The sequence below is a fragment of the Chrysoperla carnea genome, chromosome 2, assembly GCF_905475395.1.
Source record: "Chrysoperla carnea chromosome 2, inChrCarn1.1, whole genome shotgun sequence".
Lineage (NCBI taxonomy): Eukaryota > Metazoa > Arthropoda > Insecta > Neuroptera > Chrysopidae > Chrysoperla > Chrysoperla carnea.
Window position 1 is genome coordinate 38,883,255 of NC_058338.1, and position 24,591 is coordinate 38,907,845.

A 24,591-nucleotide genomic window follows, 5' to 3' on the forward strand; every position below is an offset into this window, starting at 1 on the left:
TTTTCTACTTGAGACAAACTTTTTATGGAGACCTTGGATTGATACTTCGGTTTATAAAATTTTTATAAAAAATTGTACTGCGCCTTTTGAAAGTGTACCATTCCAAATTCTTAATCAGCGGTTAAAAATTCTTTAACTGAAAAAGATACAACCAATAAGGAGGGAACTGCCCCTGGTCGCTGTACTAGACAATAGATTATTGTAAATATAATGAAAATCTGGACATGAAATATCAATAATTTGTGTAAATAAAATCCCAGTTGAATCAGGTCATATTCTTATCAATTTTCAAATGAATGATTCTATTTATAAAAAAATAAAATGAATAAATAAATAAAGGCTAAATATTTGGTATTTATGATAAACAATAGGTACTATTCGTTATTTTATAGACTGACTATAGTTAGCATTTGTAATTGGTTGTGACTTCCTAGTTATACATCACTATAAAAGAGATAATAAAATAGTTTGCAACGCTGATTATTATTAACTAGATAGATTCTACTCTCTCTCAAAAACACTATTGTTCAAAATAATAATCATAATAATACAAATTAAAATTATCTATTGTGTTTATCTAGATATATGTACGGGATGTTAAAATAGAATTATTCTAAAAAACAATTTCAAAAATGTGATCATTAAAAATTTATTTAAACTGAAGAGTTCAAAAATCAATATGCAACATCATAACAAATGAACTGAAAAGATAAAAAAATAAATACTTATGATCCATGTAGTCCACGGCATCAAAAAATTCTTGTAGGTAATACCTACCTACTTGTATTTTCAGTTCAAAGGAAACAACCACCGCTTTAGTTTCCAGTTCTTTTGATCTCACTTATTCCCGGTCCATAATAATCATTGGCATTGTTTAAAATATATAAAATATACGCACAGTTTCAATTTTTTTAAGTGTGAAATAGTCATAATTCATTGAGAATATCAGAAAAGATGGCCACGAATTTATTTAAATTCATTATTATTTTAAATTTTTAGAGAAATCTTTAATTTATGGTTCCAAATGATGGTCAAAGATGGAGCTGTAAAATGTCAGATTAAATTTAATTTTTTTTAAATATATCTTTATAAAAATTATAGCTTATGTATTATTATGATGTATTGCTTTAGAGTTTCATTCAAATTCATTCGGTAGTTTTTGCGTGAAATCGCAACTAACAAACAAACAAACATTTACAGTTAAACATCAAATTATGTATTAGGGCCCTTATAATCGGGATTTTCAGAAAATTTTATTCATCCTTACAAAACTTCACATTTATAATATATCAGAATTTATTTCAAAAACTTAATTTTAAGATTTAAATATATGTAAATTTATAATTCTAACGAAAATTGTTTTGAAAATGACACATTTTTCTTATATAACTCGCTTGTCTCATTCGGTGGTAAAACGCTTCATCGGTGGTAAATCAATTGCAACGATTACAAATAATCTCATATACTATATATATAAAATCCATTAAGCTGTTTAGGCATAAGAGCGGGTCAAAAAGTAGACGTATACAGTGTGTGACTGGGTAACAGATAAGTACAGGCAGAAAAACACAATATACAAGAAATTCTGCATCGGATTTCTTTCAAAAGTTCTTCTGCACTTTTTGGTTCCTAGGTACCATTTTGAGAATTCGTTTAATAATTACCAAATTTAAATTATTATATCAGTAGAAAAGTAAATTTAGTTTTTCCTATGCACATTTTTTCTTTAATTTAAATTTTTAAGGAGATATTTACGTTCAAAGTACTATATAATACAAAATTTCTTAACACTTGTACTTGCGACAGCGTAGATTTTTTAAAATGTGTAAATTGGAAAATATCTGTTTTGAAGGATGCCCAAGCAGAGAACCTTGGACTGCACTGTCTCTAGCCTGTCGAGTTATCGCAGTCTTTTTAGTTGATTTCGTACTCAACACCAAACAGCAGTTTTCTGTGGTAATAATGAATCTAAATATTTAGTACCTATTTAATAGTTTTTTGTTATGCCAATTTTTCGTACCTACGTAAAAATCCATATAAAATCATATACAAATACTTGGTATAAAAGCTGAAATTTACATATAGTGTTCAAATGACCATTTTAAGTCAATTTTGAAAAAGACAGACCAATCCGAAGGTGCTAACACTCCCCCAGACGCGGTAGAAGGTCAAATGTACAAAATACACAATCTACATTTTCTTCCATAATTATGAACTTATTTCACTGCAAGAGTTATTTTATTATTTAAATATGTTCAGTATCAGGTACTGAATGTAAATGCACAAAATCCTTACAAAAATAGGAAGGGAAGTGCCTAAACGGTTTTCCTTAAAATGGAGGCACTTCCCCCACCTATTTTTGTAAGGATTTTGTGCATTTACTACACCTACACCAGTGAAAATACGCAAAAAAAATTTCAGCTTTTATACTTTAACGTATGTCTGGCAGGTGCTGGCTCTCAGTCCATGAAATAGGCAGACAAAAACCAATAAAAAGCTTGTAATATACTTTAACTATTGGTTTTTTCTCTTTATGGAGTAAATTAACAATCATAGTCATAAATATTTAAAATTGAACATTTTTTATTCATATATTAATTTTCTCAATTTTTATTTACATCAAATTGCATTCTAAAACATGGGTTAATAGTAAGGTTCTTGAATTATATAGCTAAACGACAGACAGATTCTTTGCTTCTAGCTGCAACTCCTAGTTGCTTCAAATCTTGAAGAGTAGTTACACATTAATTCTATTAATTTTAACTTATATTTCCGTAGATAAAAACAATATACTAGCCGCTGTCAGTCCGCTTCGATGTTCCACTTTTTATTTTCTTGGAAAAATTGCTTGAACGAGTCCTTTTTAGTGTAAAATGACCCTGAAAAGTTAAAAACATTTAAACAACTGTTAATCCTTATTGGGGGCTTTCTGAAATTTTAATTTAAATTGGAAAATGTTGACGAATGTGAACTTAAAGCTCGTTTATATATAGTTTTTGTTATAGTTCCATTAATTAAAACATTTTAAATTAGCACACCGTATTTATTTAATTAACGTTACGAATGTATGTACGTATTATATACATTTGTATGTATATAATATATACATATGTTGTATAACACAAAGATATTATTAATTTTGTGGTTTAGTATTAAATATTGTTGTACGTATGGGAAAGTTTTCTAGCAAGGCCCTTTGTCTTGGACTCCCTCAACTGCATTAAAATGTAGATTTGCATTAAAGTGTATACTGATACTGGTTACATAATTTGGTTCTTGAATTATATGGGTGAACGACAGAAGATTCTTTGCATTTTATAAAAAGCCGGCCGAGGCTAAAATAAAGAGATACGAAGCAGATATGATAAAGAAATACAGTTTATCTCTATATCTCTATATATATTATAAATGCGAAAGTAAGCATGTTTGTTTATTTGTTTGTTACACTTTCACGCTAAAACTAGCGAATGTTTTTTAATGAAACTGTACAGCAATATAGCTCTTACTTCAGAATAACACATAAGATATATCTTATAACGCTATATTATTAAAAAATTTTTTTTGAATAAATTTAATTTGACATTACCATAAATTACAGATTTCTGTAAAAGTAGTCATTTGAAATTACTATAAATTACAGATTTCTGTAAAAATAGTCAATATAAAATATTTCACGGCCATCTTTTCTGATATACTAAAAGAACAATTACGACTATTATACATTTAAAAAAATAGAAAACCATACATATATTATACCTGTGTAAACAGTCCTTACCATTATTTCGAGTGTTATAGAAAGGGGATAAGCGAGAGCAATCTTTAGCAATCTTTACTTTTAAACCCAGCGAAGCGGGTGGGTATCACTCTAGTAATTTTATAAATGCTTCGATTTGTGGCATTAAAATAATCCTTTGGTAAGAAGGTCATAAGTTATGACATAATGTAGCTCTTTTCCTCAGAACTTTTCGGCTACGATATTCAAAATTATTTCTTCAACGTAAATTATATAAATGTTTTATGACTGACCTTGAAAACTTTCCCGTACACAACTATAACTAATTAATACACTAAAATGCTAATAATAAAATATACTATTTTATTATAAATAAACATGTAAATTCATTCATATTTCAAGTATTTCTGAGTACACACAAAATTCATTATAGTAATTTATATTTTATAGTGCCTAAACATACACCAAAAATATTTTAAGGTATCAAATGGGCCGTATCAAAACACCTGCGGAATGAAATTTAAAATAAATATGTTTTAATTCCAATGATAAAATTTGGTTAGTAAAAATGTGTACTGTATTTGGTAAGATAAGATAAAAGATATAGTCGTATAATATCAGTAGGTATAAAATGATGATTTGATTAATTGAACTATTTAGCATGCTTCATTTTTTGATTTTTTCATATTGTTAAAAAACTAGAGCACTTAAAAAATGTTAATGTTAAAAAAGTTATTTTATAAATTTAATATATGTAGAATGAAGTGGTATGAAATGAATCGTTGGAGAAAAATTAATCAGAGTTCCCGAATTTTCCTTGAGCACAGGCATTTCTTCTTATTATTGATTATTGTAAAACGTTTCATCCGTAGAGAAATGAGACAATTTGGGATATAAGCTTTTAGCGAGAGACATGCAACGTAAATTCACTCGTAGATTATTCAATTTTGTTCGAAACAGACCTGTTACTAACAGTTCTCTTGTTGGGAAAGAAACAAATTTATCTTTCTTCCTACATAATTTTGAAATTTCCGATAATGCTAGATATAACATTCGCATAAAATATGTTAATTGGAGAATATCTGTTTTGAGGAATGTCCAAGCAGAGAACCTTGGACTGCACTGTCTGCAGCCTGTTGTGAAATCGTGGTCTTTTTAGTTGATTTGGTACTCAGCACCAAGCAACTTTGCCTCTAGTATACACTTTCTAAGAACTTGAGTACTAGGTGGTAGGAAACTGAAGATGACACCAAATCTATATAAACTCATATACAAATACTCGGTATATGTGAACAAAGTCCTGTAATGTATAACTTTATAATATAATCCTATAAGAAACCAAAATGTGTTAAAAGTCATGGTTGTAACAGAATACGAATTCATTTCCACATAAAAATCTTGAAAATTAATAGTTATTCTGGGGTATGATTTTCTCTAACTTATTGGAACGAGAACCACAACTTTGTAGCACTTCTTAGTTTTGCTATGACCTAATGTCAGAAAGTTTTTTTTTTTTTTGCGTGTCATCGATTTTTGGGCCGTTATTGCTCGGAAACTATAAAAGACGTAAAATTTATGCTAGATAAGATTCGTTTCTGTAGTATACTGTACTTACATTTAAAATCTCAGCATTATTGCTCCATTGGTTTCTGAGATACACCAAGGGTGTGACAAACAGCGATTTTACGTCATGTATACACAATTTTTTGATATAAACCTACGACTATGTATATGTTGAAACAACTCTGAAAGGTTAATACAGCGTAACTAGAAAAGTCACGCTTGAAATAAACGATACAATCTTTTATAAAGTTTATTGTTGATGATATATACAAAAGCTGTCATTATGGTTATTATTATTACTATTATTTTGTTTAAAGTAAAATATTTAACGGCCTGACTGATTTTGACACAATGTTACACATAAAGAAACTTTATAACATTGTTACAGATGTGTTTGTATCTTCTCATAATATTACATAGAAATAGGTTGTTATTACGTCATAATGTTTTGTATCGGTAAGCAAGTACCATTGTAACAATGTTTGTTTTAGTTACATGTTCATTCAAGATTAAATCTGCACAAGTCGCGGTGCGTATGATACGGCTATCGCATGGGCGCTGAATCAATAATTTAGAAAAGGTCCATACGATTTCATTATGACCAAACAAATAAAACCTAAGCTGTTGTTTTCAAATTCTTACTAAATAGACAAACAGAGATTAATGGCTAACAATAGAGTAATGTGTTTGATATTTACGATATACTAATGACAATCATTCATAAAAATGACCTAAGGCGTAAGCGGAAGACGAAAGCATTTTGACCAATCAAAGCCAAGTGTATCATTGTTCTAACTGTCAAAATATAAGAAGTAAAACATATGATTGGTTCAATTTGCTTACGTCTTACGTTTTCTTTATGTGTGATATACATTAGTGTTTTCTGTTCATATTATTAATTATGAAGGCCTCAAACAACGTACCTTGATTGTTTTTTATCATGGTTCGTACCAAATTTTTTTACCATTCACCTGAGTTATATTTAGTACTGAGCAAGACATTAGGATTTAACGCTTCTAATATTAATTAAGGATAATTTCGATTCACTAATTTGCTTTTAAAATGTCAGTGACCACACTCAATACAACTAGAACAATACACTAGATGATAGCTTAGTTCATACTCAGTTCATAAAGGACCTCACAATATTAGATAGGATAATGGCTTTCTTTGAAACTTTTTCTACCAACCCTAAAATGTTTTTTGGATCTTTCTGATCAAAGCTCCATTTTCCTATTCTAATATTGTGGGGGCCTTTGATGAAGTCCTACATATACTTGGAAAAACAAGGACCATTATTAACAGAACAAGGCTTGATTGGTGAGAATTAGATATTGAAATTAGGAAAAAAGCAGTTATCAGGAATTTTTTAAAGTGGGGGAAATATGTTTTAACTTTTGGAGTAAGATGATAATGCATTCTTGAGAATAATTGCCTGTGTAGAATTCGTTGACTACGCCAAAAGAATATCGATTAAAATCAACCCACTTGCTTTTGCAACTTCGAGCGTCAACTCATTACCCCCTTTGCGTTTTTATGAACTAATCATCTTCATCAGCTAGTCATAACTATTGGGTGTATCACAGAATATCATCTAACCTACACGTTTCCATTTAAAAAACTAAAGGATGTTCGTAGCTTTTAAGATCTTTTAAGTTTTTAAGATCTTTTAAGATCTTTTAATGTAAGTTTAAAGCTTACCATTTGTTATAGACAGCACTTGGAGAGGGAAATTTTTGTCAAGTTGACTGTTTAGATGTTAAATATATAGCCAATTGAAAAATTAATTTATTCAAAAAGTGTAAAATACTTAACATAGTTTTTTTTTCATTTCAGGGTTAAAATATGGTTTACACTTAAATCGAATATGTAATAAAAATAAATGTATGAATGAATTTACGGTATAAATGTGACTTAAAAAAATATAACAATTTTGTGAAATGTTAAAAATTTTAATAAAAGCACAGAAATGATTCAAAAATATACGAAAAAATATAAAATATATTAATGTTGTTTAATTATTCATAAAATAATATTACTTGTGTAAAAATGTGATATGTTTTTTAATTATTGTTATTAAGTACAATATCATTATGGATTTGAAATTATAACATTTTTTAAATGAGTTTTTAAAAATTATACCTAGAAATATTAATTAAAAAACATTTAAAAATTATGTGATCGTTTTTCAAAATGGCATATTATGTGTATGAAATAATGGAGCTGCATATTATATTTACAATTTTAACAATATGTAAGTATGATGGAATTATTTATATAAATTTTATAGTTAATGACAAAAATAATTAATATTGTGCTGTGCTCTTAAAGCACACTTAAAATGATTGCTTGGAATTTTATACGTCGGTACGTCTTAACGTTACAAAAATGAAATTTTTAATTCTTATTCTTGTTTAAAATTACGATTTTTTTAATTCTACTAAGACCGTGGGAGAGTAAAGGTGCTTTGTTAAATGATTAATGCATACTTGAACCTACGCTAGTGGCCTCTTTTTTTTGGAAGTCTACCAAACTTTTCTCTATAACTTTGTTTGAAAGTGGTGCGTTTTTAAATGAGCATGATAACGTCATACTTAGGCTATGGGTCTGAAAAAACGCATCAGGGAAAATGTCGCACATTATGACCACTTGATAACATTAATAATTATTAAACAATAAAATATGTTATTCGAGAAAAATACTGCATCGATGTGCTAGCTACTTGGCTATACCACTTCGAACATGCAGTACTTAAGTATTTTTAATAAATACATGGTTCACTTTTGCTGAATTGTTTTATAATTAAATATTATCAAGTGGTTATAGTGTCTGGCAAATACGATATCGTTGTCAAGCGCATTTGAAAACTCAGAACTTTCGAAAATTTTCGTTGAAAGCAGTTTGGTAGACTCGCCAAAAGGAAGCCACTCACGAAGAACGATGCGTGTTCTGATGTCCGATTGAAACTTTTTATTGGATTCTAACCTAAAATTTTATGTTTCTTTAGGTATTTTTGAGATGCCTTGGAACGAAAATAAGTAGAGTTCTCTTTATAGTAGGAAAACCGAAAAAGTCGTTTTTCCAATTTTCCGGAGAGTTTCGTTGTCGAAAAATAAATTTTTCGAACTTTTCTGTTAATTTGACTTTATTTCAAGTCGATGAATGAAAATTTCATTTATCTAGCATTTGTAAAACAGAAAACCGAAGTTTTTGGGTGGTTTTTCACCTAAAATGCCAAAAATTAGAAAATTTACAGCTGCTAACAAAGGCAATGAATGTTTCTTAATTTTTTTAACAGCTTTATGTCGTTGAAAACTACATATTTAGAAATTTTCCGTACAAAACTATTTTTAATCGCCAGTCGTTAGAAACCAAATGATACCGAAATAATTTTTACTTAAAAATAAAATATCAAAGTGATGTAATGAATGCTCAAAAGATTAATAAAACAACTTGAGAAAATTTGTATGTAACTTACTAAAATTGAAATAAAATACATCCTGTTGCAGTAACGGCAAAAGGAAATTCTATCCTACGTGACTCATTCAATTTTTATTATTATTTTTTTTTGTTAAAGAATAAAAACTTTTATAACATCACGGAACTTTTAAGATGAAAATTACTCGAAGTTGTTGAACAAATTGAAAAAATTTTATGACAATCAATTATTTTCTTGAATATATAAAAGTAGAATATTTTCTATAAACGAATAATGTTTGTGTTTGTGATCGAACACTAATAGAAGTACCTTCCTATTTACATTGGTGATGCTGTTACAGAGTGCGATAAAGTCTGTGTAATCTGGGCAGTAGTTTGTTATTTTACGCGAAAGAATTGAGAAAAATGTTACATGTGTTTGGTGTTCTGTAAGTAGTCATTTTATTATTATTATTATTTTTCATTAAAGTTTTTCCACTAGAAATAGATTTTCATTGTTTTAGAATATTAATTACCCGACTGTCAAGGAGTAGTTATGTTTTTCGCGCGTATCTTATATGTATACTTGTTTGTAAATATCTTTTTTACCTCGTATCTTCCAAACGGGTCAATAGATTTCAACATTTAAGGTATCATTATATTTGCCTCAAAAACCCAAGTGTGTTTAGTTTGAAAAAAACAAAAAGAAATGGCGATTTTATAGTAAGTTATAAGTTTAAATTTCATTAGGAAAAATAAATTGGTTTAAAAGTTTTAATATAATATAATAAGAGGATTGTTTTAGTGCTAGGAAACTAATAAGTCTAAATTAAAATAAATAATTAAAAAAATATAAAACCGACTGCGTTAAAAAAATCTGAAAAGAAAGAAACAAGTCAAACAGCTTACAGAGAGACTTTAATGGTCGGGACCCATTAAAAACTAGACCGACTCAAATCTTCTCAATAAAGTGCCCCGACTGTTAAAATCGCTATGTAAACTACTATACCTGTTTATTTCTTTTCAGATTTTATTAAACGCAGGCGGGGTTTTCTTTTAATTTCATTTACAATATTAATAATTCTATAGTTAGCTTTATTTTTAAAACGCGTTTATTGAACTTCTATTGTAAGTAATATAACCTACTTGTAATTGTCCGATTATCTTGAAAATTTACGCACCTAAGTAAGTCCTTCTTGGTATCACCAGGAAAATCGGTCTTACCTTTATTACTTTAATAATATTATCGTCAAATATAAATATTAACTACTTGTTGGTATCCAGCGACGTTTATTTATTTATTTTATATTTATAAAACTCACACATTGAGGTACCTAAAAGGAATAATATTTTCGGAAATTTTTTATTTTGAAAACGTTTGTGAACCCAAATTGTTAGAAAATACTTTACATAAGCTGATGTTTATGTAAGTTACTACCCAGATTACACACACCCGCTTTAACATACAAATGCTATGGAACGGCATTAAGTATTAAGGTAACTTAAACCAAATGTTTGTAAAGTTTTTAAACTTTCTGAGAGGAATTTATTATAATTGCTCCGAAAATTTTAAATTCAAAATTTTATATTATTGATGTATTTATTTTTAGATTCCGATAATGTTATAAGGCCTTTGAAGTTTCTCTCGGTTTATAATAATAAGATTTATAAAAAATTTATCAAAACCCATCAATTGATTCAATTTTTATGAAATTGGCGATTATAATGTCCTGTTAAGTAATTTTTTTGAATATTTTCATTACAGTTTTTCATTTTCATAATTGTTTTTGCCTTGAGTTTAAGGAACATTAATTTGACCTTGTTGGAAGAATGTAAGTTGAAATTGTGGATAAGGGGAGACTTAAGTAATGAATCATGGATTTACTGACAAGTTTCACGATAGCTTAGTTGGTTAAAGCGTAAACAATTCCGTATGCGGTATACCTAAGGTAGGGGGTTGGTGCTCAATATACTTGTAGTCTTTCCGAAAAACTTTAAAATGAATCTGGAAGTTATTGATCTGACTTGCTAAAGTTATATCCATTACAGCTTAGTTTTATCGTTTGAATATTACATCTATTGAAGAAATGAAACTTCTTTCTATGTATAAAATATTCTGTTTTCAATAACTATTTTACTTGAAGTTTGTTCAACATAAGAGTACCCAGTTTACTTTTTCTGTTCTATAAAAAAGTTTTCATAGTCATATCATATTGAATAAATAAATAATTATTTCATGAAAGTTTCCTAACAATTTAAATACTTGAAACTATTTGTGAAAACAAAAAAAAGTGAATTTTGTATTAGATAGAGTTGTTTTGGATTTTATTATAATTTTATTTTTTTAAACAATAGAATAAGTGAGTATGTATATGAATATGTGTAATTTTGATTCGGTGTTCACTAAGTTTAGTTCATTTTCGATCTTACTGTTTTATGTTTACCAATGTTACTGGTGACTGTTGTAATTTCCAGACCCAAAATGGTTAAAGAAATTATGTCTTGGAAAGCAAATATAAATCTTCATTAGTTTTTTACAAAAATATTTTCATGACGAAACTATATTTGTAACGTAAGACATAACATTTAATTAAGTATGTTTAGTAAATTTTTTCAATAATTATAACAAATCAATAATAATTGTCTTGTGCGAAGTGACGCTTTTCTTGTCTACGCCAATGAATCGATTTTTAGCTTAAGGATAGGGTTAGCGTCGTTTTCAAAGGGTAATTGCTCACAAAGAAATTATTGATTGAAGTTTTGAAAAATTATATTTTACTTTTTTGAGTTTTTTGTCGATTTTTAGTTTGGTAATGTTTATTTTGTATTCTTTTGACAGTATAGGCCGACTTTCGAAAACATAGTCAGATATAGGTATTAATCCATATCATAAAAAGTATTGAACTGATTTTGATGAAACAATTATTGACCCACCTGGAGAGACGTACTATTTCAAAAAATCAAAATCGGTCCACCCTTGGTGCAGAAATCGGCGAGCATACATAAAAATCGGTTCACGGATAAAAATTTCGTTAGTGAACAATCAATCATTCCCCATTTGCTACTCTTAGGGACGAAATTTTTTTCAAATTTATTTAGCACGAACTGCAAAGTATACTCTATCCAATAAAGAAAGATTGGATTATTGAAATTGGACTACTCTGTAAATTGGAATAGTGAAAACCATCAAATTTTTTTTTTTTTTAATTTGATTTTGCTTTTTATTTTGTTGTAATGTTAATTCTATAAAATATTTAATACAAAAATATGTTAACTTTCCATCGCTTCCTCTTTTTTCATTTTGAAATTCCTATGGATAATATTGAATTAAACATACTGTATAATAAATGTAAATAGATGACTCTACAAAATAGAATAGTGACTTGAAAAAAGTTGATGCTTACTAAGTCATATAGTTACATATTTTAATTTCCATCCATTTTTTTTTATTCAATCCATTATTTATTGTCACAGATTAAAAATTAGAAGGCACTAACAACAAAATACAAGTGAAAATAAATATTGAGTTAACTGCTGAAATACGCTATACAGACAGATTAAGAATTAAAAATAAAAAGATGAAGTTGAAAAACAAAAAGATTCATTTTCATCCAAAAATTTAACCCCTACGATCCCTTAATATTATCGGAAAGGTTTAGTCTGAAATTAGAATCAATATCCTGACTATTCGAAGCTACCTAAAAATTTCAAGTCTCTATCTTAAAGCATCCTACATATAAAAATTTTAACGATAATCGTTTTGCCATCTATATCAGGAAGATTTAATAGACATTTTTAGTTATACAGTGTACCCGCGGTAATCCGACAAATTATATATCAGAGTGATAAGATTTCAATTTTTTTTAATTTAAGCCACGAAGAATTCATGTTTTTGTAATAAATCTGCATTGTAATTACCGTAATTATTATGTCGGATTACGAGGAGCCAGATTACCGCGAGTCTACTGTACATATCTACTTTTTACTTTCAAGCGGTTTGTTATTCAGATGTAAAACAATTGAAAACATAAGATACATCACTGCAACTAAAGCATGGCTGATGTATGGGACCTATATAAATTGCAAACTTAAGGTGAGAGATAAGGCTTAAATATGAAAATAAAGGTCAAATCAAAGGTGTTTTTAAGAGAAGTCTCTTTTAGATTTAAATTTTTTTTGAACAGTTTCTTTACTATAGCTACACTTCAAGATTTTCCACTTGGATTAAAAGAGTCCACTCTGATTATATAAATATATTTGGCAGATGTTGCAGCTTGACTGATATTTATATACTGTCAAGTTAAAAACGTCTTTGCGTATATAAGACTTGGTACCAGGTAGGGTTCTGTCATCAAAGATAAAATAAGGAACCTTTATAATTTCGTCATGCCCGCCTGTGCTACAAAAAATAATTTTGAATTGAATAATTAAGAAATTTTAAACCCTTGAAACTTTTTCATTTGTTGTTCAATTATAATAATTAGCATACCGTGGGATCTTTTTGACAAGAGAAAACAATTAAAGCTTTTCTGAGTAAATAATCATAGCATCTAAAACGAAGTTACGAAGATTCAAAAATTGTGTCTCGTCCCCTAACTTTTAATTCATGCGAAATAAAAATCTGAAAAAAATGTCGGTAATAGTATCAATAGAAGCTTTCTATAAAAATTATTTGGAACATGAAACTTTTATTGAATCGAAGCGTATCATGTTGTTTGTGGCTGGCTAGGTTCTTGAGAAATAAATAAAAATGAATGTTTTGTATTATATATTACATAACATAGATTAAACGTGAACATTTTGGGATATCCATCCTTTAGTAGAAATAGAAACTCGTTGAAGAATTTAATTAAACTTTCAGTGTATACCTTATACCTGTAAAAAATTACTGCAAACAATATGCGGCTCCATCGACACAAAGTCTGTTAGTTGCTACCGGTCCATTATATCTTGGTTAGGGAGACATATACACGATAAAATATTATAATATACATATATTTTGATATTTTATATATATATATATATATATGTATAAACTTAATGACATAAAATTCATTAAAAAGTTTGAATAATACATATACGCGATGATAAGATATTTTGATAAAATTTTAAATTTAAAAATATAATATGGAATAAGATACTTAAAAACTTTTTGAAATTAAAATTAATAATAAATATAAAACTCATAAGTATCAAGTTATATTCAAAAAAAAGTTTAAACCATTATCTCTCCACTTTTTAAAACGGATAGTGTTATATAAAACTTTTGCTTGATGCCGAAAATATATTTTTAGTTTTCGCTGGATCTCAAATATGAAACTGCAGGTGTAAACTAATTATTTCTCTTATATTGGTATCTGATGTGTTTGGGATGAATTCTCGACCATTCACAGATCATTTGTGGTTTTGTTCTTAGTTAATGTTAGTAACCTAAGGGATGTTTTGTGGGCGGAAGTACAAATAATAGCAGATTTCTAGTAACGTAGCTCAACGGTTTTATCTTCCATAATGAACTACATGCAATTGCATTACCAGTCATTGTCGATTTCCTGATTTATAAATCTTAAATAATTTTTAAGATTTATATCCAAACTACAGTTTCTTGTAATTACTCCTATGCTTATGCAAAGTAGGTTTCCTAAGCGATCGAAGAATCGAAATATTCTAACATTTAAATCATTAAAAAAATAAAATAGTTTTATAGGTTAAAATGCATTTTCCTTCAAATTTACGATTTTATCTATAAGAGAATGTAAACTCCAAAAATGCAAAAAGTTTCTATCCCTTGTATGCCCTTTTGTTAATCTACGACTATACGACAAAAGTTTTCAGACCTTTTCTTCCCAACTTTAAGATGTCGAAAGTGCTATATTTCTTAAAATAAAATTCAAAGCCCTGTTCACCGTCTCAATAATATCGGTTGATAAAAAACAAAACACAATATATAAATAACTTGAACTTACTTACCAAATGAGAACCTTCTTTTAAGCCAGCGGTTGTCGCATGGCAAAAAATTTTTACTAATACAAGTAATTTTTTTTGCTAATCAAACGCAAATCACTTCCGGGTCTAAATTCTAATATAAATGTACAAATGTATACTACAAACATATAAGTGTGTATGTAATTTTAAAATCTCAATTATTTATTATAAAATTGAAAATTAATTGGAAAATATTGGATCGATTGGTTTTGTTGTATATATAGATAGGTAAATATATATGAGTATACAATATACATAGATTCATAACCTCTATATTTCGATGGATAACAGATGGTATTTTGAGTAATCATTCATTCATTACATATTCGATGCACCCATGAGGTATATATCGAACCAATTTTATTCAAGCACCCCCACAATGGTCTCTCTAATATGAATCTAGTGTATACCTAATATTATCCATATATATCTACTGGAGTTTAGTACCTACCTATAGATAGCAGGTTACGTAGATAATGGTTGTTGGTTAGTAGTGTTACTGATGATCAAATAAATATTTTATATTTAATCCCTATTACATTGTATGAGAAGGGCTTATATTTAATTAAATAATGTAGGCTATACATAAATCAATATATCTTTATATAGTTATACATATAAGCGTTGGTGTGCCTGTTTGTAACCGTGTCTGACTGATGTCGAATTTAAATGGTAAGAGGTCGTTTTTTTTTTTAAAAACGCTGCAATTGTTATTAATATTGAATATGGGTATATGAAACGAAATTCCTAATTAAGGTTGATATTCGGCCCTTTCGATTCCCGTCCAGAAGATTTCGATCGGATAAAAACTCAGACCTGGCCTTAAGCTAACAACTTTTATTTATTCAGACATTTAGTACAAAATAGAATTGTGTAAAAACTATTAGGCCGAATGAAACGTTTTAAAGCAGGGCGTTATAAGTGATTTTCTTGACCTCTACATCACAATTTATGGATTTTTGAAACTGTGATATATATTTTTTTCCCACTCCTTTGAGCACTTCCAAGGGCTACGATATGTAGGTTGGGCCAGTGCCAAGCATGTGCTTTTTAGGGGAGTGAACGTTTTTACCCCAATCGCCAGTCCTCTAATATATATTACATGTTTTCAAACACTTGAATGCATAAATACCATTTCAATAAAAAACATCTTTGCTAAAGAAACATATAATGAGGGAAAATATGACTTTAGTGATAGCGTTCCGCTACTCGCGAGTTTTTGGTTTATAAAGTAGAAATTATCTAGAAAACCGGATGAGTCTCGGCTAGTATATGTAATATACAATGTATATGTGAGGTATTTATTATAGGTTTAACCTAAAATATTGGATATTATACGTGAATATAATAAAATTTGTATTTTTTGGAATGATTGTTTTATACGTAGAAGTCATATTGTCAAAGAACTTTATTGTTATAATTCTATACAATATTTTATCACCTTGAAAGCTACTTTATTCATTTATTAACCATCGCCGTTGATTAACTGCTTGTATCTTCTAAACTAAGTACCTGGGGCACAATTTAGTGAAAGTCGTATTTCACTATATCATTTTCGAACCAAACAATATTTATATAGGTAACTTTGAACTCGAATTTTTGTACCATGTATATATAAAATATATCATAGTATTATTAAGTTTAGTACCAATTTTGTAACGCTTAAAAATATTGATGTTACCAACAAAATTTTGGTATAGGTGTGCACATAAAATCACCTAATTATTCTATTTCCGGTTGTCTGCGCATCTGTCTGTCTGTCCGTCTGTCTGCCCGTAAGCACGAGAACTAAAAATGAAAAGAGATGTCAAGCTGAAATTTTAATAGCGTTCTTAGGATGGAAAAAGTAAGGTCGAGTTCGTAAATGAGCAACAAAGGTCAATTGGGTCTTGGATAAATCGTTAAAAATAGAACAAACGTTTAAATGTAAAAACAATTTCTTATAAAAAAATAAACAACTGTTGTTTGAAACATTTTTTTGTAAACATAACAGTTTACTCACGAGGGCGCAAATTAGGTGCAAATTTTATAGTATGTATTATTATATGGGAATGTAAATTATGAATGTGTGACTCTTTCAGATTGAATATCTTTCTTACGTGACGTCAAAAAAACAAATGATTGCGTCGTCAACATTATCTATACATGGTTTTTCAACAATTAACTCAGTCAATAGTTTGTTTTCACTTGTTAGACACAATAATTTGTTTGTCCTAACCATATATCTACATGAATGAACTTAATATGATATTATAAAACCTACACTCAGTGCTAAAAAGTGATTAGAAAGTATAAATAGTTCATTTTAAATAATATTTAAGTCATAAATATTTGTTCATTTCAGGAGTTTTAGGATTACGATTAAGCGTAGGTATATAATAAAAAAGGAACTTCTTAATTCTCAATAAAAAGGAGAAATTTTTCCAGGAAAGTTTTTGTAGAAAAACTAAGTAAAAATTCTGTGCACTTTAGTAGTTGCAGCTCTTTGAATTTATGAAAATTCTTAAATTAAATAATATTTTTGTAATTCGGCTAAAGTGATTATGTCAAATCGTTTTTAACAATATAACTACGTGAGTCGTATATATACACAGAACATAACCAAACCAATAATGTTGTTATTCGGATATTAATGATTTCTAATAATATGTTGTTTTGATCGTTACTAGTGATTGATTATCATATTTAAAGTACCGAGTAATATTTCTGTTTCTGTGTAATCATATTATATACTAAATGTCAATTACAACTGTCATCAGTTTTATTATAATATATTACCTAAAAATATATAATTCGTTGAGTTTTTTGTACAACTTTTTCAATAAAATGTTAAATAACATGCACCAAAATGTATCATCTTATTCTTAACTAACAAGTGATTGATTGGTCAACTACGACCTTCGCAAGGTCGTAGTCACAGTTGATTAAAAGTAGCTGGCATAGTTCATTAAAAGTTTGAAATAACAGCGGTGTAAGTTGCTCATGTTTGGTTATGAAAATTAGAGTAAGGTGTTGCAAGATTCATAGATGGTTCTTCAATTTGAAATATATCCATGACACAGCAACTATTTGAAGTTTCATATAATTGCAATTCATAACCCAGCAAGTATATGAAGATAAAGTTTGCCTACCAGAAAGGAAAGCAACTGACAGAAAGTGTGTTTTAGTCCAAAGAGGAAAAATTTTGCATGTTTGAAATATGTTTATTCTACGAATTTATTTTAGAATGGTGTGAGTACTCAGTATTAAATCATTATGGATCAATTTGGTGGCCCAAAATAAATAGTAATATAAACAGTATTTTAACAATGTTGACCCAAACATGCCTCCATCTTATGATTTCTTTAAATCTTACAGCTTATTCGACAAAAAATCAAGAATACCTCCTGAATACTGGATAAAAAAACAATAGATACACACAAAAAACTATTGTAGATGGAATTAAAAACAAGTGAAAACAAACAATTGACTGAGTTTATTTTTGAAATACTGCAAAGAAAGTGTTGAATGTCAATGCTTGCATTATTTGTAATAAATTAGAAAAATTGAAAAAACCGTCAAAATTTTGACCCTTTGATTTGGTTTTCGAAAATTTCTGACAGTTTTTTCTAGAATTGTTTTCGTAGTTTATGAATATTTCACAAGACCACTAGTTGAAGCTGCCAGAAAATTTTTAAACTCCCTATCTCCTATAGTTTTTGTGAAAATGGACACCAAAGTTTCTTCCTAATTTACACCCTCACATGTAAATAATGATGTTTCCGAAAAAATGTTCAAACAAAAAATGTTTTTTTTTACATTTAAACTTTTGTTCGATCTCTAACGGCTTACAAAATGCGTTTTACGATCAAAACCCAACTGACCTATATTGATATCTTTTTTCGTTTTTGTATTATCGTGTCGACAGACAGGCGAAGAGACGGCACCGGACTAACTAGGTGGTTTTATGAAAACCTATATGTTAATTTTCTCTTAAAAATTAAAAAAAAATCGATTAAAAACTTTTGGTAGTTTTCTCATTTATTTTACTTGCTTAAAAAACAAAAAGTAGAATTGTTCTTTATTCCACCTTGAAAGGGACCTTCAAGGTTAAATTTCTTAGAGGCATTGTAAAATCCCTAACAACTATAATATAAGCAATTTTTCAATGTCTGGATATCCTGACGAATTGTTTAACCACACCAATACTCTGATCACCCTGTATATAAGTATTAGTATTTAGGGATAAGAAACATTATAAATGTTTTAGTAAAATGTTTTTCTTATCATTAATTAACAACAATGTATTTCTAACAATTGGTGTTCGCACATTCAAGACAGTGTATATGGTAAAGTGAAAATTAATTATTATAATTTTCATTGTTACAGTTTCTACAACAATACAAAGTGTACAAATAAATTATGTACGAGTGCCACAAGCGGTGCGTAATAATTCTGGTCGACCGGTGGTATTAGATTGTGATTACACAGTACGACCAACTGATGAAGGTTTAGTTATAAAATGGTTTTTAAATGGTGCACCAGCTGCTGTATATCAATGGATACCACCAAAACGTCCACAAAGTTTAGGACCACTTAGAGATCGTTTAGATTTAACATATAAAGTAACAGATGATCCAAATACAATGCATCGAGCATTACGTATATTGAATCCAACCACCGATATATCCGGTGAATATAAATGTTTTGTATCAACATTTAATGATGAAGATTTTAGTGCTAGACATATGACAGTTTTTGGTAAGTTTTTTTGTTGTTTTGTTCTTATATTGATTACCTATTTTATAATTGATTTTCTATTGGTTGTAGTTGTTTTCACTAAAAACAAACTTTCTAACTTTTCAGTTGTTTACAATGTTTTATTTCTTAACAACTTAAAATGTTTTATTTCCTTATACTTGTTTGATTAAAGTTTTTAATTTTATAGCTACTTTTTTTTTTTATTGTACGAATTAATTGCCGTAAACTAACTTTAAATAATCTCTGTTGTCACTTTTTTTAAATAGTAAAACATAAAATTTTGGTAAAACATAGAAAATGACAGTTATAAAAAGATTTTAAATTTTCTCAAAATTCATGGCAACCTGAATCGAATGAAAAGGTTTAGATTTCTAGGGAACCTAGATGTCAGTTATGGTGTCTGTTGCAGTTTTTTTTGTTTTAACTCCCGAATAAAATTAAATAATTCTAAAAACCAAGCGAGCAAAACTGCGGTTACAGCGAATAGTGAAGAAAAAAAATTATAATGAACCTGTACTTAAATTGGAGTTGTATACACAGAGGAGGTTAATAATAAATAAAATAAAAATATAATATTATAATTAAAGCGGAATAAAAGTAGTGTACATAAATATAGAAAAAGCAACTACCATATTTATAATATATAAATAACAAACATAACATTCTCTAACATTCTTGTTATATGTTGTATGTTATATGTTGTTCTGTTATGTTTTGTGTATTTATTTGTTATTTGTGTTATATAAAAGAAAGAAGTAGCAATGTAATTTAAATGTTAAAATAAAACATTAAAATATTTATAACGATATAAAAGTAAAATAAATAAATAATAAAAAAGACGACCACATAAAAACCACCTTAGAATATATATCCTTGTATCCTTATATATATTATAAATGTGAAAGTAAGGATGTTTGTTTGTTTGTTACGCTTTCACGCAAAAACTAGCGAATGGTTTTTAATGAAATTGTACAACAATATAGCTCCTACATCAGAATAACACATGGGCTATAATTTATAAACATATATATTAAAAAAAAATTAAATTTAATCTGACATTTGCTATTTCAAATTTTTACAGAAATGTTTAATTTATGGTTCAAAATGATGATTATAGATCTATGATCATCATTTTGAAACATAAATTAAAGGTTTCTGTAAAAATTTAAAATAGTAAATGTCAAACAATTCAGAGCCACCTTTTCTTATATACTCAATGAATTGTGACAATTTTACAATTTAAAAAATTGAAAACTATGCATATCCAATCCCTTCAAATACTATGTAAGGGGGGCAACTGAGATCAAGAGAAGTGGAGGCTATAAAGCTGTGTTTTTACTTTTAACCCCAGTGAAGCGGGCGGGTATCAAGCTAGTATATTATATATATATATATAGTATATCGTCTGTTCTTACATAGTAATAATATATATATATATATATATATATATATAAAGGAGAGCTAAAGAAAAGTGGTTTTCCTTTGATGTTTTTAGTTTCCTTTCACTGCTCAAAGTACCTTGTCTATTTTCATTTTCACACGAACATATATATAAGAAACAGATATCAACTTATTATTTATAAAATCTACACATTTTGTAGCATTTGTCGATTAAAATTAATAATATGGCCAACAGGGAAATGATCGTAAACATTTTTTATTTTATCACTTAGTTATTTCCTTCTAGAGGTTTTAATTAAATATAGTTGCATATTTAGCTGAAAAAATTCAAACATGTGTCATTATTTCTCAGTTCAGTTTCAATTTTTTTCGTTACTTAAGTAATTCATGTCTTTTTCTTGAACAATAATAGTATATTCAATCTGTTTTTATTAATTTACTATTTTTACACCTCAGTTACTTTTCACAGTTAATTGGATTCAATTATTTAACCGTTGAGCGCTTGTAATAATTCTAGCCTTTTACGGAACACAGAAGGTAATACCTCACCGTCTACATAAACTTCTATTTAATACTACAGTTTTTTCTTACTTTGAAGTTACATGAATTATTAGGTCTGTATATGTGAATCGTTCTCGATCTACGAAACCAGCAAAAGGATAGGGATAGGGACTAACTGCATCTTTTAAAAAAAAATATAATGCTTTCGAGTAGAAACGTAATTGGAAAGAGTATTTTAAATAAAAATTCTGCTAATCGATAATACTTATTGCTCTCTAATAAGTCTGATTCGCTGCCTTGTGTAAGAGCTTTTAAAGTTTATGAACTATGTAATTCCATGTAAATGTACGGAGTGAAGAATAAATTCACATCAGATTCGATGAATATAACATCGATAGTATGATATATAACCAGCGATCATTCTTCGATATCTTCAGGTGAATTTTTTATATTTTCCTGTAAGTGAATTTGTTTAGAAAATACTATAAAGTACCATTAAGAAGACTATGCTCGTTTGGTGTTTTCTTTCTTTTTAACTGCAAAAATGAATTGCTTTACACTCATGCTGAGAAGAAAATCACTTAAGATCTGGTTGTGTTTTTAATGGATTTCCCTTGAAATTTTTATTTTTTTGCACTGTTTTATGTGTGTTGTATTAAAGTCTTTTTTAACCAATAATTTTATTAAATGAAAAGATTATTTAACAGAAAAAATAGAATAAGATATATAGCTTTAAAATTATTTTTTATGAATTACTAGCTTACCCCGTGAACTTCGATTCACCTACAAATAATTTATTTGATTATAACTTTTGATTAGCAATTATTAATCCAAATTAACAACACCTATAGCTCTAATTATTCATTATTAGCTAATATTATTCCTAAACCCGCTCACTTAAGCTACCCACAAGCCCATCTAGTAGCCCACCCCTCTAAAATCTACCTGCTATAAACACAAACTTTACTCCTATTTCTAGGAAAATTAGACCTATGTCTCATTTGCTCGCCTTAGGGATTCTATCTAAGGAATCCAATAATATAGCTCATAAATCAGAATAAATCATGAGCTACAATTTATAAAGATTAAAAAAATTAAAATTCAAAAAATTATATTTATTACTTTGACATTTCATAAAACAGGGTAAAGAAGATAGAATTTACAGACATCTGTTCAATCAAGGTTATCAGACATAATTCTTACATTAAAAAAAATTGAAAACTGATTTCATATACTTTTATCAAAGTAAAACAATTGAGAAGTGTCTTTTTGATTATTGCATACTTATTGAAAACATGTAGTTTAAAAAAAATAATCATTTTTACATAAACAAAGAATTTTTTAGGCAATAGTTAATATGTTTCTAAAATAATTTCTAAGATTTATGTCTGATAGCCTTTGTTGAACAGATGTCCTTAAATTGTATCTACTTCACCCTGTTTGTTTCATATTATTTTATTTAGTTTTAATGATATTCGCCAATTATTTAAGGGCAAAAACGCTGGTGGAGTCGCGGGTAAATGCTATTGATAAACTTTTATTATCATTGTAATTGATGTTAACGTTAAAGTTTGTACATGTTAGGTGACTATGGTGATAGCTTTTGTGAAGACGATCCAAAATGAATAAAAACTGGGTTCAAACTGTTAAAAAGTTAATTGTACGATTTGTTTACGGCCAAGCCAAGAAAAGTGTGTTAAAAGATTATTGAAGGCCACAAGCTATAATAATGAGTATGTGTTTATTTACCTCAATAATAAAAATTTAACGACGGTTAGATTTAAACACGCATATAGGAAAAAAATTTCGTGCAGATTTAGCGCGTCATAGTTGCTGTTCAAATCTCATGGTAAAATAGTGCTTTCGTGTTTGCCAAACTAATGAAACAAAACAAGAAAAAATCAAGTAAATTTCTTGAATAAATTAACAAGATAAGGTTATAGATCATGCAATTTACTTTACGAAAAACATTTTATCGTTATTGTTTGTAACTTTTGTATAAAAACTATGCATAAAATCAAACGATATATGTTTAACTATGTATGTTATCATATTATATTCTTCGTTTCACAAACAACATTCTTTAAAAATGAATTACATCATTCAGTCATTCACACTAGTCAGAGCTGTAATCGAAAAAAAATTTCATAAGAAATACATTAAATAACTTTTCCCGCTGGTAACAGACGAATGATATGATTTCTCGGATGCTTGTAAAAGTTTCTCATTGTTGATCAGAAGAAAATTAACCTTTCACAATAGTAATGCGCGATAATTTATCCGCATGGCAATTCCGCACTAAAGAGCGTGTGATATACGGCTAGATACGGCCTGGAAAAATGATATTTATATATCGGATATTCGAACGAATTATGAATGCTTTTGAAATTTTAAACTTGACGCAGAAAGCAGTTAGAAGTTGACGCAAGAGCTATAACGGATTTTACAAATAACTTTAAATATTTATTGATTTTAGTAAATCTGTAAACAAATTTAAGTCAAATAACCTATACCGGACTGTATAGACCGCTTCGAAATCGAAATCGACGGTAGGGGAAAGAGGACTTAGAACACAAGAGAGAGTGTTTAGGATTAAGCAAATACTTTATAATTATTTTAAGAGTCAATAATTTTCTTGTGAGCAAATATGCTTTGAAGTAGACGCCAAACATGTTCGATACCATAGCTTCATTGCTCAAAAGGAAATTTTTGATAGGAATATTTACTTTTAAACTATTTTTTACTCTTTCGTACTTTTTTTGAAATCGATCCTATTTTTTATAAAGCACTTTTCTTTTGTAGTTTTTAGTCCGTTACACGTGTTAGTTTCACATCTAAAGAACTACTAAACTGATTTTAATGAAACTTTGGCCCATTCGAGAGTAAAGACACATGAAAAAAATACAGTCGAAGATGCACCTATTTGATGTTGGTTAAAACCATCCTGAATATATGACATCCACTTTTTACATTTGAGTAGAAAGAGACCTCTTTCTTTTTCTATGTAGTTTCTTTTATATGTTTTTCATTTATACTTTTTGTATTTCATGATCCGTATTTACAAAACTTTTAACATCAGATGACTTTCTTAGTTTCAGTTGAAATACCTTTGAATATCAAATCGAATGTAGTATCTAAGCTATATGTATAAACTTTTTATGCATACAATTCTTGGTATGTAGTGTTCCTTGAAACATGTTTTTAATTTTATTTAATTTTCAATTTCCGATTATAACGAGTTGTAAGAAATTTGT

General features: G+C 28.3%; 1 protein-coding gene across 1 annotated transcript in view; it reads left to right on the plus strand.

Moving 5' to 3' along the window:
• Window positions 1-24,591, plus strand: part of LOC123292679 (nose resistant to fluoxetine protein 6-like) — a 160,505-nt gene that overhangs the window by 33,945 nt on the left and 101,969 nt on the right. Inside the window, exon 8 of the mRNA XM_044873392.1 lies at window positions 19,064-19,435. Within this exon, the coding sequence (XP_044729327.1) occupies window positions 19,064-19,435 (372 nt within the window). The remainder of the gene's footprint in view (window positions 1-19,063; window positions 19,436-24,591) is intronic.